Source organism: Alternaria postmessia (assembly GCF_024291825.1).
Source record: "Alternaria postmessia strain BMP 2775 chromosome Unknown scaffold_2, whole genome shotgun sequence".
Lineage (NCBI taxonomy): Eukaryota > Fungi > Ascomycota > Dothideomycetes > Pleosporales > Pleosporaceae > Alternaria > Alternaria postmessia.
Window position 1 is genome coordinate 660,558 of NW_026260075.1, and position 16,337 is coordinate 676,894.

At 50.4% G+C, this 16,337-nt stretch overlaps 5 protein-coding genes across 5 annotated transcripts; 3 read left to right on the forward strand and 2 right to left on the reverse strand.

The window, feature by feature from the left end:
* Positions 1-2,381: 2,381 nt before the first annotated feature.
* J4E82_000656 (uncharacterized protein) lies at positions 2,382-4,124 on the forward strand (the record flags this gene model as incomplete). Its single annotated transcript, XM_051726977.1, has 5 exons — positions 2,382-2,533; positions 2,590-2,608; positions 2,667-3,022; positions 3,071-3,888; positions 3,940-4,124. The coding sequence occupies 5 exons, from the start codon at positions 2,382-2,384 to the stop codon at positions 4,122-4,124; spliced, it is 1,530 nt and encodes a 509-aa protein (XP_051593402.1).
* A 227-nt stretch (positions 4,125-4,351) lies between these two features.
* Positions 4,352-5,461, forward strand: J4E82_000657 (uncharacterized protein; the record flags this gene model as incomplete). The annotated part of the gene is made up of 2 exons (XM_051726978.1): positions 4,352-4,679; positions 5,058-5,461. The coding sequence occupies 2 exons, from the start codon at positions 4,352-4,354 to the stop codon at positions 5,459-5,461; spliced, it is 732 nt and encodes a 243-aa protein (XP_051593403.1).
* Positions 5,462-6,112: 651 nt separating this feature from the next.
* On the forward strand, positions 6,113-8,592 carry J4E82_000658 (uncharacterized protein; the record flags this gene model as incomplete). Its single annotated transcript, XM_051726979.1, has 4 exons — positions 6,113-6,228; positions 6,284-6,583; positions 6,643-8,519; positions 8,579-8,592. 4 exons carry the CDS (start codon positions 6,113-6,115, stop codon positions 8,590-8,592), a joined length of 2,307 nt encoding a protein of 768 aa, XP_051593404.1.
* Positions 8,593-8,826: 234 nt separating this feature from the next.
* Positions 8,827-9,438, reverse strand: J4E82_000659 (uncharacterized protein; the record flags this gene model as incomplete). Its single annotated transcript, XM_051726980.1, has 1 exon — positions 8,827-9,438. The coding sequence occupies one exon, from the start codon at positions 9,436-9,438 to the stop codon at positions 8,827-8,829; it is 612 nt and encodes a 203-aa protein (XP_051593405.1).
* Positions 9,439-10,849: 1,411 nt separating this feature from the next.
* On the reverse strand, positions 10,850-16,277 carry J4E82_000660 (uncharacterized protein; the record flags this gene model as incomplete). Its single annotated transcript, XM_051726981.1, has 6 exons — positions 10,850-11,532; positions 11,588-12,594; positions 12,686-13,305; positions 13,357-15,615; positions 15,878-15,974; positions 16,270-16,277. The coding sequence occupies 6 exons, from the start codon at positions 16,275-16,277 to the stop codon at positions 10,850-10,852; spliced, it is 4,674 nt and encodes a 1,557-aa protein (XP_051593406.1).
* Between the last annotated feature and the right edge of the window lie 60 nt (positions 16,278-16,337).

A 16,337-nucleotide genomic window follows, 5' to 3' on the forward strand; every position in this document is an offset into this window, starting at 1 on the left:
ACAGTGTTTTCGCTACTGTGACAGGCCTTGCCTGCGCACTCACAACTCTTCATCCGTCTTTCTCTGGTCCCCAGTCCCGCCATGTCCGCACTACGCTTTATCTCCTTCTAGGATCATCATCTTTCCTTCCAATCGTCCATGGGATCTACCTCTTTGGTGTAGAGAATATGAATCGCAGAATGGGGTTGAGCTATTATCTTGGGTTGGGCCTGTGCCATGGTACCGGAGCCATATTGTACGCTGCAAGAATTCCAGAGAGATGGCTTCCGAGGCGTTGCGACGTAGTAGGAAGTAGCCATCAAATCATGCACGTGCTAGTTGTGTGTGGTGCGGCGACGTACGGAGTGGGCGTCCTCGCGGCGAAGAGGTATTGGCAGACGAAAGGATGTGAAGTGTAGGTGCAAAAGTCACACAGATCTCGAGACCTCTGCTTCTCGTTAGCGGCTACCCCCTCAAAGTACACTATAAAAACAACAGAATCGCGACACCAAACTCGGTTAATACCGATTCGAAACTACGAGCAACAAAGCAACGAAACGACTGAGTGCCACTGTCCCAGGATGAGCACAGGATCTCCGCGGGTGAGGCTCAACAGCTGCAGCTGAATCCACTGTGGGGCTTACCCACAACCTGCGCTACAACATACTTTCTCAAATTCTCGGAGAAGCTTCATCTTGATGCCAAAGCTGAGCAGTTGAGATGACTTCTCCGGTCTTTCTCTCCGATGTCGCTCCAGCAGCGGCAGTACTGTTCACATGCCAGTACCTAGTTCCGGATGCTCCACCTGTGTAAGCCCTCGAAGATGCCGACGACCCCCAAATCTTTTGCGATGTCACGATGATCCAGAGGCGGTCGCAAAGTGTCGACCGGCCTTGGCATAAAGAAAGTCAAATACCGTGATTCCAAGAAAGCGATGACGTTGCCGTGGATTTAAGACACACCCAAGATGATATACCCTTCAGGATCATCGGTGTTCTCCAAGTCCCCTTGTGCATACCCCGTGTTCCCGGGGCGAATCCGCAGTCATGCGAGATAAGACACTGACTCCTCCATTGATTGGCTCAAGCGCGTTTCACAAGCACTCCGCCATCGTGATAGGAGCCGATCGACAAAAGGAAGAGCGATCTGGAGGCCAAATTGACAGATGAGAATTGTGCAACATGCAAATGCCTCCACCTGCTTAGTAGAGTTACGGTTGTTCCAGCCGGTTGTTGCACCGCATGCAGGGAGAAATTGAAGAGGTAAGCCAAAGCTTCCTACTGCTCTACTGCCTACAACAGCACTAATGTAATTATTGTCTATGTAGATATTAAGTCTTAGAGTCTACATTAACTTAGAATATCTAGTGTTATTCTATAATGTACTATTGTAGACTGCAGTACGGACGACTACTTACTCCCGCTCCTCGGAATTTCCCTTGTATACGGTAGTTGCTTATCGGGCCACGTCTCCACACGCACGCGGCAGACACACACGACACTCGTCACACCAAGTTTGCGAAATCATTTGAACACAAAAACAAAGCATATGTTCTTAATTCAGATGAGGTCCAGGGCTGACGTTTTAAGCTAGTGTTGTTTGCTGGCAGCACTTCCAGATGCTCTTGCAAGCGCCACCAGTTCGACACGTCTTGGTGTACTTATGCTAGGAACAGGAAGTTGTTGAGACAGAAAGCTATTTGCGACACAGGCATTTTGTCAAATACTGACCGCGGAAAAGCAGCAATTCATATTATCTTGAGACGTTCTGATAAGGATCCTTGTTCGCCTCGACTACTGTGAGTCTAGTCTCTCGCCTGGTTAGCGCCAAGAGATAAGAGAACGCCTTTGCCGTCCCCCACCATCCCGCGTCAAACCTCACTCCAGCGAACCACGACTCGTCGAATTGATATTCAGCCTCTTGTGCTCCAGCTTAGCCAGTCGACGATGAGATTCGGTTCGCCGCAAGAGTATGTGGATCCCAAGTTAACGCCCCAGTGCTCATCGGAGGCACCCTTTATACCCGAGCACGCGGCAAAGCATACTTTCTCCGAAGCATTGGGCTCGCAGCTGCTAGGTGTCGCCAACGAAGATAACGAATTCGCCAATATTACTGCATACAGGCACGGAGAAGTCTGATCTCACTTGGCCTGGGGAACGATTTACGCCACAACCTTAGCTGTGCGTCACTGTGCTTCACCGCGGAAGTACCATCTTTGGGAGTTTCTGTATCAATCTATATAACCTCTCGACTTCCATTTGGAGTTGCAACTTCAGCAAGCGTCCGCTCCCGTTTCCTCGACCGTGCCTGTGAAGCATCACCAGCTGGTCATCCTTGTCTCATTCTCTCCAGAAACACTAGCGACCCAGCAGGATCAGACCCTCCAGGTCGTGTTCTTTATCATGCCGTTCGCAATTAGCATGCTCTGGTCGGCACCAGAGATCAACCCCTACAACAAGAAGGCCACTTCCATCCCTGTCCTGAACCCCATTAACAAGTATGGGCGTGTGTTTTTCTTCTCTTACCTGGGTTTCTTCATCGCGTTCTGGTCATGGTAAGTCTTTCCCCACATGTGGGTCTTTTCTACTGGAGCATGCTAACAATGTACAGGTACGCGTTCCCACCTCTGGTATGGTAACCCGCATCTCACGTCACTGTGCACATCAGTCCGACTAACACTTCCACAGCTGAGTAAGAGTATCAAGGCGGACATGCATTTGTCGCAGAACGAAATCGCCAACTCCAACATCGTCGCGCTATGTGCAACACTACTGGTCCGCTTCATTGCGGGACCTATGTGCGATCACTTTGGCCCACGCATCACCTTTGCATCGCTGCTATTCGCTGGAGCTATTCCAACCGCTCTTGCTGGCACTGCTCACAATGCAATGGGTCTTTATTTTATCCGTTTCTTTGTCGGTATTCTTGGCGGAACTTTCGTGCCCTGCCAAGTTTGGACTACTGGCTTTTTCGACAGGAACGTCATTGGAACTGCCAATGCTTTGGTCGGAGGTTGGGGTAACTCTGGTGGTGGCATCACATAGTAAGTGCCACGTTATAATCTACCAAGGCTTTCACTAATGCCTTCCAGCTTCGTTATGCCCGCCATCTACGATTCTCTCAAGGCTGACCAGGGTCTCTCCTCTCACGTCGCATGGAGAGTATCCTTCATTGTTCCCTTCATCATGATCACAGCCTGTGCCCTCGCTCTTCTACTGCTGACCGATGATACGCCTACTGGAAAGTGGTCTGAGCGTGGTGCTACCGTCGTGTCCAATGCAGACCAGACAGTGGGCCACCACGCGTCTGTTGTTCCTACAACTGGAGCTCTAGACGACAAGCCTGCAACTACCGGGTCGATCTCTTCTAGTGACGAGAAGAAGCAAGAGCGACCAAACTCCGATGTCGAGTCCGGTCGCGGCGATGTCCAAATCATGGACGAGTTCCAACACGAAGTTGTCGTCAAGCCTACTTTGAAGGAAGGACTCAAAGTCATGTTCTCGCTCCAAACACTGATGCTTTGCTCGGGCTACTTCTGCTCCTTCGGTGGTGAATTGGCCATCAACTCCATTCTTGGTGCCTACTATTTGAAGAACTTCCCCTACCTTGGTCAAACGCAGTCTGGACGATGGGCAGCCATGTTCGGTCTTCTGAACATTGTTACCCGACCACTCGGTGGCTTTATCGCCGATCTCATCTACAAGGTCACCGGCCGCAACCTCTGGGCGAAGAAGTTCTGGATTCACTTCGTCGGCGTCATGTCTGGAATCTTTTGCATTGTCATCGGTAAACTAGACCCACACAACTTGAGCGAGCTGATCGGTCTTGTCGCTGTCATGGCGATCTTCTTGGAGGCTGGTAACGGTGCCAACTTTGCACTTGTACCTCATATCCACCCTCACGCTAATGGTATGTCTATTCCCTCACCATGACATGGAAATTTTACTAACTATTCGAAAGGTATCCTTTCTGGTATTGTCGGCGCGACTGGTAACTTTGGTGGTATCATCTTCGCCATTATCTTCCGCTACCACAAGACGAATTATGCGCAAGTGTTTTGGATTATTGGCATCATGATCATTGTGCTTAACTGCATGTTCATGTGGGTAAAGCCTATTCCCAAGGGGCAGATCGGTGGTCGTTAAGGTCCATTCATGTTTTGTGTCTGTTGTTTAGCGTCTTGTACATATGATACCTCTGTTGATCGTACTCTACAATTTCTAAAGTATGAAAACTAAAGTCTTTTGATCATGAACTATTCTTGTCAATTCTCTATGCTCACTCTTAGTGTGCGCAATCTTCTACCGTTTCTGTGTTGCTCACCGTACCGTTTACTCAATCGAGAACACTATCAGCCTGTGAGCACATCGACATGAAGGTTACAAGCACTGCAAGAAGGATTGTGGTCACCAGCTCGCTCATCAAGACCCTCGTGGAGGCAGAGGCAAGAGCAAAAGCAGAGACCACCACTCCCAACACTGCAAAGTATAGCGAGCTCTATTGTCAAGTCAACGAGACCGCTGCTCTAACAAGTCCCTATCTTACCGGCGGGAATCCCGCCGTCTTGGAGATGCAGAAGTTGGCCCTGGAAGAGATGCTCGGTGGTCCGAGGCGTAACAAGTCGCTCGACATATTGTTAAGTGGTCATGCCATCACCGACCAAACCAGGGCAGAAGAGGCCGTGAAGGATATTAAAATAAGTAAGCAGAGTTAAACGACACGATAGAGTACATCCTACCTCCCCTCCTACAATAATGTATGTTAACGGTTATAGTATATATATGAACGATCTAGAAGCCCACAGTGCTCTTAGTCTCTTTGAGGTTTTCTTTTAGAAAATAATGTAGGCTTCAGGGTAGGGCATAGTGTCTCTGTAGCTATTTTGTCTTCCTCTTGTATGCGGTACTATATCTGAATGGTATTCTTAGAGTCCTCTCGCCAACCTCGAAATAACATTATGCAAGGTAATCAGGCTTTCCAATTCTATAGCCCAACTGGAAATGCATGTATCTCCCCAATACGATCGAGTCTTCATCGTCACATTGACCAGACTCCTCCGACGCGCAGCCAAGATACAGGTTCTAAGGGAGCTGCCCGGGCTGTTGGAGGACGTCAAGATGCAAATCGGCGAGACGGTCGATACGGACACAGCAGAGGAAATCACAACGGTACGCGAATTGATAAAACCATTGCTCAAGAGCTAGAAGCCATTCATGGACAATATCTGAAAGACACGGAGTTCCTGAAGAGCTACTATGGAGGATCACACTTGATCGCTGACACCCTAGAGGTGGTCATGGCTCGACTGGCAGCAACTGCTGATCTTGATACTGCTAGATTGAACATCGCTCAAATGTTCCGTCTAGTTGTTGAAGAGATCGCCGTAGCTGGATCCGACTTCCCCCGAAGATTGCGCGAGTTCTCTGAGCTACTGAGACAATGCATGGATAGTCTCGACGACGACGACGATGACGAAGATTAAGTGGACAGCATCTGACTTGGTTCTATCGTCTCGGACGATAGGCCGAAGCATAGAGGGCGTGGGTGAATTTCATGTTCAGGGTAGCAAGCGGAGATGCGCCTCATTCTGGCTAAGTTTCTGATTCAGTTTGACTTTGTGCGGCATAGCGACCCGAGAAGACTCATTATACAAAAATGTGCTGAGACAGTCCGCTAGATCCGGAAAAGTTAGATAACCAACCACCGGTGAATGCAATATCCAAGATAGCAAGACGTGCGTTGGCGATTGCTTGACTTCCAGGTAAGCGCGTGGAGAATATGGCGAGAACAAAGGTTTGGGGCTGTGCAATTTCATGCCAAGTGCGCTTGACTCAATACGTACTAGACATGGAATTGCACTTTCGGTGCCGGTCAGCTGAACCCCTGTTTACTTTTGCACACCGCAACCTTCATGCGTGTCGTTATAACCGCAGCATATATCCAGAATCGCACAATGGCTTCTCTGGAACAGAGCTCGATCTACCTGGCTCCAGTAGCAAGTTCATACAAGCCGAATACTCTTACCAGGCAGCCACGCGCGCACCGCAGCTTTCCGATCGCACTTTCGCACTTTAAATGTGCACATTTAACGGCACATAAAAAGGTGCACTTTGCAGTCGCAACATTATAAAAGATGACGAAGGACTGGGATTTGGTGCAGGATGTGATCAAGGAGCTTTCTTTTGTGCAAAAAAAGCCTTTGGAAGAAGTCAAAGAGCTAATGGAACGCAAACACAAGTTTCGGGCTTCGTGAGTGTTCGAACAGATGGAAATATGCTGGCATTATTACTAATAACTAGTATAGAACGCGAGCCTATCGTATGAAACTGAAAGAATGGGGTATCATGAGGCACAAATCGCGAAAGATCACAAGACAGCGTCGTGAAGCGCGACTACCAAACAAACAAAGTTCAAGCGAGACGGATCAGCGCAACGACGAATCCGTCGAGCCGGCTGAAGTTATCACATTAGAACCTGAGTCTAGGGGACATTGCACGAGGACTGGGGGCTGGCAGGTGGTGGCTAGTCTGCCGGCTTTAATCGCTGATGGAGCTGGTACCGTTGCGGAGCCAACTTTTCTGGGACTATTGAATCAGCCACAAGAGTACGGAGACCCCTGGTCTTCTCCATGTTTGTATTGCGTGTTCGCTAACCATGCAGTAGTCTGCAGCCATCGTTCGAGGAGACATGGTCGCACGATCCTGCGCATTCTTCAGATATAGTACTGGACATGGTTGGTGCAGTCTTGGAAGGCAGTCTACAAAAGCTCGAGAAGCTTCTTGTCGGTAACGTTGATCATATCAACGATCCCATAGGTCTGCCTTTCGAATCAGGTGCTCGATTTGCTGACCATCCTGCTTTGAATGAGATGGTCATACTCCAACACCCGGATCAGACCTTGTTCGATATCGCTTGTGGCATGCCTTGCGGACCGATTATATGGGTCTTGTTCGCTTACGGTGCAAAAGGCTCCAAACACCCACTCGGAACAGACCTAGCCTTGCACAATGCTATCAAGAACGGCAGAGCTTATACTGTTCAGGCGCTGCTTCAGCCGGGTCGCTCAGACGTTAACGGGCTTCCAGGCTCGAGCTGGAGTCCTTTACGTCAAGCAGTATTCTGGAACGTTCCCGATGTTGTCCAGATCCTTCTTAACCGAGGTGCAAAGGTCGATGATGCTGGCCCTGCGCCTGGAAAACCCGGTGTTCACACGGCATTACAACTATGCTTATTACATAGAATGAACACTTACATGGATCCCGCCGCTCGGAAAAGCTGCCATATGATTATGGATATGCTTCTTAGCGCTGGAGCGGACATTCATTGCAAGCCTCCGGAGCTCGTCATTCCGTCGAATTTTGCCATGTTCGTCAAGCCATGGGAAAATCGTCCATACTGGGCTTTTGAGCTCTCGCCAGATGAGCTCGACTGTTTTCGAATGTTCATCAGCAAGGGCGCTGAATTCCCATCACACTTCCAAGGGTACCCCTGCGAGTCTCCCTACAAGCATACGTTTGAGCACCAGGCGCTGTGGCATTCGACTCCTACTTTTGCGAGATGGCTTATTGATAGTTTTATGCCGACACCCATCAATAATGGCAGCTCCCTCCTATATGAGATATTGGGCTGCTGTCCAAATGAGAAACGGCATCCAGCCGACACTTTACGCGACATTCAAGTGCTCCTTCAAAAAGGCGTAGATCCAAATCGAGCCACGCGAGACAGCATCAGCCCTTTGCGTAAGTGCATTGCGGATTGCCCTGCCGTAGATCTTGTTCCACGTCTCCAGATGCTTCTCGATGGCGGCGCAGATCCTGAAGCCGAAGATGCGGATGGCGTCCAGCCGTTTGTTCGAGCGGCAGAGACATTCGAAGAGCCGCTTCTTTCCAAGGTCATGTCAGCGCTGGTGTCGAAGATTCCAGGAAAACAAGTACGACACATTAATGGTATCTCACATACATGGGCCGTAGGCCACTTCCCAATCTCAGAAACGCAGACATACGATCAAGTCATGGCGTGCACACGCCAAACGGGCGACTTTATGCTCAACCTGCGGACGATGGTTCCGGAACACATTCAAAGCATCTTCCAGCGAGCTTACTTCGATGTCGTAAGCAAATACTTCCTAGACACGATGACCAAGGTGGCAAAATCCAAGATGCTGAGCTCGAAAGAGAAGGACGAGATCGTTTGGGTTGTCTCGATGCGAGATGGAGTCGATCTCCCAAATTACAACTTCGACCAAAAGCTCGTCATTGCGTTGCTGGACCCACAACCAATACCAAGCGTGATGCTTGGGTCAGAGAACGACCCTGGGAGGACTGCCTCATCGAATTCCAATTCAGTGAGCGCTGCAAGCTCTCCAGCATCTAGCGCTACGATCACTGGAACAGCCACAGACTCTGGAGTTCACACCCCCTTCCAGTTCAATGCTAGCAAGGCAACAACCAGAAAAGACCCCCCAATATCTACTGAATCGCCTGAATGGATTGACGACTTCTTTGTAGCATCTACGACGCAAATCCGATGGCGCGACCCATGTGCACCACCCAAGCCAGGGGATATTCAGAAAGCTACAGCAGTCGTTTTAACATGCAAGTGTACAACTTGTAATGATGGAAAGCTTCTCACGAAAGGTGAGCTGGAAAGACACAAGACTGAACACGAACATACGGCGGACTGCGATATAGTTGGTTGCAAGAGGCGCTTTTGCATTGAAAGACGAACTAGGGCAAATGGTGTGAGATGTCAAGATCATTTGTTCGGTGGTTGAGAATCGCCATTCAATCAAAGACACAGTAATACATATGCAAACACGCTTCTTGTATCCTCTAGCATTCCTTCCCCTTACAAGCCACTGAGACCCAGCGCCAAAGCAGCAAGCAGACTGTTTAGCAGCGCAATAACGCCCGCCAACACAACATTAAGCACCAATTGTACCGCCAAGATCAACAAACCCAGCGCACTCGTCAACGGGTTGATGAAAATCAATAGTCCAGCGAGACCCAGAATTGCAACGGCAGCCGTAATCGTAGCGAAAATCTCAACGATGATGAGAGCAAGGAGAGCGCCCACAGCAATCAGTTGGCGCTTCTCTTTGGGCTGAGATGCGTCGACATCGGTGGAGGAGCGTTTTTCGTTTCCGTTGGCTGGCACCATGGGCTGTGTGGCGTTCGCAGGAGCGAGTTCGCGGATCTCAGACGTGGTGGAAGTAATAGCCGCGGTGATCTTGTTGATTTGCTCGCCTACTTGGGGGATGGCGGCAGTCTTTTCAAGAATAGAAGAAGAAGTCGAGAGCGGAGCAAGAGTGGCATTGATGGCTCCCGTGTAAATTTGTACAGTGGCGAAGAGATCGGTGAGCAGGGTCTCTACACTGCTTTCTTGACGCTTCTGTTGTACAACTGGGCTAGCAAGGGACAGGCCGCTGAGGGCGAAGACGGCGAGGTGGGAGAAACGCATTTTGGCGTTGTGTATGGAGTTCTTTTCGAATTAGGAAGGGATATTGAAGAAGCGGGTGGCGAAATATGCACAGGAAGGATATTGAGCGAGTGGATCGTGATGAGTCTCAACTAGAAAGGAGAACAATACTCTTATATGCTTCCCACCTTTAGCACTCCAAACTTGTTTATACATGGCAGATGTTGACTCTGAGTTTCGCATGAGCAATGCTCGTCATCGTCAATTTCCCAGGGTGAAGGAAGCTCGAAATGGACATAGTCCGGGTATGCGGTTCGGACTGTTTTCTCGATGGGGAGGGATGATCGTCATAGGCGGACCCAGATCTATTGATAATACTTATCCTTGCTGTATATCACTTACACTCGCTTCGCTTCTGAAAAACCGTTCCAGGACTACGATGCATTACAATTGCCGGAACATGTAAGTATAGAAATGCTGCGATGTCGTTCCTGCTGAACAGAGAGAAAATACTAGCTTCTGCTCAGTGTTTTAATGACAGTAAGTGCAAGTGTGAAACTCGCTGCAGCACGTGTACGTTTTTTACTTGGACCAGTCAAAACACGTTCAGGGCCAAATCATGGATAGTGAAGACGCTTGTAGCCGGTATCCCGCAAGCGGTGGTTTGATCTAGTGCCGTATACATCGTGTACGCCTATTCCGCGGATGTCGCCCCTTGTCAGCCACGCTAGTCAGACTGCGAAAAAGGAGAAGCGACGTCATGCCAGCACGAAGCTTGACAACCAAGCTTAATCACCGGTGGTAGAAACCCCTGAGCTCCATTATCATTGGCTGCGCTCAATTCCATTGGTGTTTCCAGACACCCGGTATCCTTGTAGATTCTTTGCACGCACGATGTGATAGACTACCGCATACAGGGAAAAAATTTGACAGGTATAGAAGTAACGAGTTGTATTTTACAGCCTACATTAGCTTCTAATAAGAAAACCTATAAAGATTAATAGGTTTGTAGACTCCTAAATTCTCTATTTGTATATACATAGCTCTTAACATGCTTTCTTGTAGTGGGAGGAAATATTTCTCTGTAGAGGAATGTTTGGTTCTCTTCTTTGATAAGGAGAATTTAGAAAGAACGAGCTTCTTCGTGCGACAAGTTTAACAGGAACATGGTGAGCGATGCAAGGTCTTCAATAATACGCCTACGAATGCGCCTACGAATGCTGTTTGCAAAACGCCCTGAGGATAATCCTCACCCACCTTTGGTCATTCCGTCCAAGTCATCTGTGTTCATCGTCATTTACAACCTCCTCATCAGTCATATCCGTCTAATCTAAAAGCTCCTTTTTCCATCACCAAGCCCATGAACGCGACCTGTACACTCAGTCGAACGATACAGTATTTCTCCATTGAGGTATACGAAGCCTCAGACGTCTTCTGGTTTCTTTACTTGTTCTCACTCGTCGCCAACGAGCCTTATTTCAGCTACTTCGTCGTCCTGATGTGTAATAGGTGTGTTGACACCACTCCAACCACTCTTTACTGGGCCGTCGTCACCAAAGTCCTCCATCAGCCTATTACCCAAGCCACCTTCGTCAGCTTCTGAACCCAGAGCGCCAGTATCGGATGCAATGCCGTCATCGTCGGAGTCGTTGCGACCACCCAAGCCCGTGCTATTGAGGCTGTTGAAGCTCCAGACTGGCTGGTCAGTATCATCCCAGACATTAGTGCTGGTGTTGTACGGGATCTCGTCAGCGTAACCCTCATCATCGGCATAGGCCGGCAGCTCTTCTTCATCACTCTGGCTCGCGGCTGCGACTCCGTTCTTTGGACGGTTCGCGGCTGCTGAGCGCGGATAACCACCCGCGCGCAGGGCTACGGCTCCCGCTGCGACTGCGCCAGCGCTCGACGACCCATTGCGGGACGAATCGCCGAGGCGCAAGCCGTTTCCCGCCGGTGAGCGGGAGCGAAGTTCTGTGTCGTTATCTTCGTCAGAGCCGGGGTTGCTGATGTCGGCGGTTACAATCTGCTGAAGGGAGGGAGGGCCTAAAGGGACAGGCGAACGGCGTCGGTAGAACAGAAGGTAGGCTGATCTTGATACAGCTTTCCGTCCCGATTCGCATTTGGTCACTATTGAGTCTGGTGAAGTTAGCATGGACATAACGACGTTTAAGAAGCACGAGGATAGGCTTACCATTGTAGTCGTACCACTGCTTGTCGAAGAAGTTCTGCGCAGTGGCTGTGTAATGACCGCCTCCAAGCCCACCGAAGTGATTGTCGACAGCGAACAGATCATAAGTGAGATCCTTGCCCTCAGAGAAGCCGACTTTGCCAGACAAGTCTAGTCCCTCTATGGGGAAATCGACCAGATCCTCAATCTTGTCTCGGAAGTTTCTCGCTCCACTGAAGCGCTTGAGATGTATGATGAGAATGTCGGGAACAGTCCAGATCTCGAGTGTTTTTGTTGCCCTACGCCTTTCCTTACAACGGCTGCAGTACCACGCGTTGTCTTCCGAGAGCACTTCGCTCTTGGAGGATTCATTGAAACACTCATCGAGATTGATGCCATGCTTGCGACGGGCTGCACGCTTCTCTTTCTTCTCCTGAAGCTCTGGGTCATCGAGGAGTTCAATCGACTTCATCGAGTCCGCGCCCCTGGGATCATCTGCCGTTGTGGCCCCAAACAGAGCGTCATAAGCTTTGGAATCCCAATCAAGAACAAGAGCCTCGCCCATTCGAAGCAATCTTTCGTCAGACTCGTCTTCAGGATCATCCGGATAGTTCGGTTGGTCTGGTACCTTGCCTGCTTTCTTGTTCTTGAAGTTCTTGTTGTTTTTGTGTTTTCGTTCCATCTTGCGCTCGTGTTTGCGCGCTTTTTTGCTCTTCTTCTTGTTCTGGCGGCCAGACCGAGCGAACTCTGGAGCTTCTGGCTCGATGGACTGCATTTCCTCGTCGCTACTAACATTGGCTGCATCGATTACTGCGTCCGCATCAACGATCGTGGCCTGTGATGCATCCTCATCTTCATCGCTGGAAGTAGTCTCGCTTCCAGCAGCAGACGATTGTACAGATTCCTCTCGGGATGATGGTATCTTGATTCGCTTCGAGATAGGTTCAAGTGGTTTTGAGTAATCGACGGTACTCCAGCCAGTGGTAACGATCTCCGAGCTCTTTCTTGTATGCTTCATCTCAAACAGATTCCTGTCTCAAGTCAGTTTGTTGTTGCCAAACCTAAAGCAGCTCTCCTGTATCTCTGCGCTGCTAAACCTTGAGGGGGATGCCTTGTACGTACCTGAACTCCGGATGGATATAGCTGCCCGGTCGAAGAATCTCAGGAATTTCATCAGCTTCGTTAGTTCGAGCTACAGGCGTATCCTTTGCATCCGTCATTGTAACCTCAACCATGTCCTCGCCTTCAACAGATCCATCTTGGACTTGGGGATCGTTTGGTGATGCGTCCTCTTCTGTTGTCAACACAACGTCGGACCCAGGACGCGACTGGTCTTGTCCACTAAGCTCACTGAGAATTGGGCGAGTAGTCATCCCAGCAACCCTAGCCAAAACCTTTCGGAGGATTGTGTCATAATCCTTCGCTTCCTCCCTGGTGAGGACGATAAAACTAGGCCACAATGCCATGGACTGTCCCGTCGCCCTGTATGCAGACTGGCTGGGTATCCGGTGGAACATTGGGAATACAACGCGGTCATGGAGCGGCGAAACTGTCTCCGGAATCTCCTCATCAGAGGACTGTGAAAGCATCACACGATATTTGGAGCCCTTCTTCTTAGGAACTGGCCAGTTGCTAGGAGCCATTTCCAATTCATAAAAGTAGATGTCATCTCGTGCGCCTATATTCGACTCCGCTATTGTGGAAGCGTCGTCCAAGTGTCGATAGTATTTGTGGCTGTAGACCTCTGACGCCATTATGCGGTTGGCTGGAACGCCGCCACCGCGCTTGCCGACAAAGTCTTTCAAAGCTTTGATTGTGGTGTTCTTGTCGACGTCAAGCTCGATCTGGACAGGCTTGCCAGTCAGTGGCACGTAAGTGATGGTATGAGACCAGGACTGCTCTACCGGCAGCTGCAAGGTGAGCTGACTGTATGGGTCGAAAGTAATGCTGACTTTCTCGCAATCTGGGCATACCATGGTGTTCTTGTAGAATCCATTGAACAAATCCATGGCTACAGAGTCGTTACGCGCCCAGTAATTTTGTCTATAAATCTCACCGAGTCGCTTGACTGCCTCTGGATCGCGAAAGGTATTGTCATCAGAGTCGGGATTCTCTAGGTACGGCTTCTTGATGATACGATTTAGATCTTCATGGAGCGCGTCGACCAGCCAGCTGACGAACTCTTGAGAGTCCTGCTGCCCATAGCCAGAGAACATTGGGTTAGCCCTGCCTAGCTTGAGCTTAAAGTCCTTGGGCGAGACGGAGGAATTGTTGTCAAAGCCATAAATAGAGCTCAGTAGCCCGGCATACGACTTGGCGATGACACCTTTGAAACCGATGGGGTTGTCCACGTTGACTTCGTCCTTCCATTTGTTGTTTAGGAAGTACATGCTTAGCTCTTCGACACTTCGTAGACATTGGAGAGCGGAGTTCATGTAACACGTGTTGCCAAGATTCGTAAGCCCGACGTGGCCACGAACTTTGCCATTCTGCTTCCTTCCACGCGTTACAGGGCCTCCCGTTGGAGTACTCCTCCCGCTGTTAGGATTGCTCTTGCCAACCAAAGCATTAGTCTTGCTCTTTGACGCCGTTTTGGTGGTCTCTGCTATGTATTCGCCTTTTTCATCGTGTTCCTCAAGTACAATAATTTGGTCCTGGGTCAAACCAGCATCGGCCAAGGTAAGGTCCTCGTTGGAAGCCTCGTTGTCTTTCTCATCTTTGCCAGTAACCAGCTCGCGCTCCGAGCCAAAGGCAAGACCATTGAAACTTTCGACGCCCATGACAAGCGAAGGCCGCTGAGCAGGTGCTGGCGCAATGGGAGATCCGTTACGAGGGGACGCGTCAGGTGTTAATATGCCAGAGGGTTGCGATGGCTGGGGCTGATCTGTGGGAGCAGGCGTGAGTATCCGCCAAATGCGGACTTTGTTGTTGAGATCAATGCCGGCGGCTTTTTTCGCGGCTTCAATGAAGGCAACGAAACTCTCGTATCTGCTCGCAACGAGCTTTGCGGCTGGTGTGGCGCTGTCGGTGGGGTTTGGAGATTTTCGCACTTTTCGGATTGTGAAGATGGGAGGGTGCAGCTCGTAGGAAATGTCTTCGCTTACTCCTCCTGGTACCGTGTTGTGGGCGTACCGACGTATGATAGGACTTGACTTGTCGAGCCCATACCAGCTTTGAACCAAGTCCCATGCTTTACGGGGCAGGATCTCAAAATCTTGACCCAGAGTCGCCGCCTTGCTGAGCGGGACAAAGTCTTCTCCATGCTGGTCGACCAGGTCCTCGTGCATCAGCTCCGTGTCGACAAGATGCGAATTGTCTACCGCGCCGACAGGACCCTCGGTTGCGTCTTTGCTGAAGTCGTTTGGCCTGCTTATGTTTTCCGACGTCCTTGCCCAGACACGCTCTAGCCACTGCTCAGAGATAACATAGCCCTCCTGCCGGTCCACCAGAGCCTCTGTAGACATCATGCCCATGACGCGAGTCACCTGCTCGTCGATGCTGGGCATGTCGGTACGTGGAGAGGCGTCGCCGTGGCCGTCGAGGCCGCTGCCGTTGGGCGCATCGGCCATCTCGACCGAAGTTGCGCGCGCACTGCGCTGTGATGTGCTTGTAGGCAGGGGCTTGCCGGCTCGGGAGCCCGACTGCGCGTCGTTGGTGCGTGTGTTGTCGGCGTCCGGCTTGTCGTCCATGTCTGAATGGAGGCGCTTGGCGGGTGACGATGCCCGTGGAGGAGGCCTCTGCGAGTGTTGCTCGGCAGTTCGTATGCGGTCGAGATCGGTGAAGGAGCCCTCGCGGCTGTCGAGGGTCAGGTTGGCGTAGGCCTCGCTGGGTGAGCTTGCCCCCGTGTAATTGCTGTTGTCTCTCGCGGCAAGACTTCCAGAGTCAGGAGCGTCAACTAGAACTTCGTCGTGCAGGTGCGGTGGCAGATAGCGCGGTGGTGACGCTGAGGGTTGCGGGGAGGAGCGAGGGGACCCTACACCGACGCTTCCCACATTCGGTGAATGGTTGCCGTCGAGGTTGGACGAATCTTTTGGCGGGACCACGATCTTCCGCTTCTTGTTATTAGTGGAGGCCGTTTTGAAGCTGATTGCCTACCGTGAAGCCCGCGAAGAGCTTCAAGGCAGATTATACAAGGCGAACCAAGGAGGGTGAAAGGGCAAGCAAAAGGCGGAGAAAGATTATGCAGCGCGTAGCTAGGGCCGCAGTACCAAGAGAATGACGCCTGTTTGTTCACAAACACAGTAACACGGCGGTGAAGCAAACGTGGGGTAAAAGCGCAATGTCCGCAAAAATGAGAGCAGCGCCGTGCTATACGCCGTCGTCACTATCGGCTTCGAATCCCTCAGCCTTGCGGAGTAAGCGAGCTTGGCGACGCGGTGAATGCTCCACCCCTGTCGCGTATCTGACAGGACTGAACACTTGTTGGTCACCATCCATATAAAGCAAACCCAGAACAGGTGCACAACTAACAAGTGGTCTTACAGAGCTCTGCCTTACAGCCTACATCAGCTTGTAAGCGGAGGATGTACACAGTTTGATAGAATTGTATGCTTCTAGGTCCTCCATCTATATACAGAGTACTCGTATCAGACTTTGCTGTGCTGAGAAAGGGTGTTCATGAAAAGGTGTTCAAGTCCTCTCATGAATCCACGTTTCCGCCGAGGCTCTTTTCCTTTTTCAAACATCACTTGGGTACATCATCAGACCTGACCATGGTAATTTTGCTTGCACAAGTCATGAACAAAGAGATGTGAAGCGTATTGCAATCATGCAT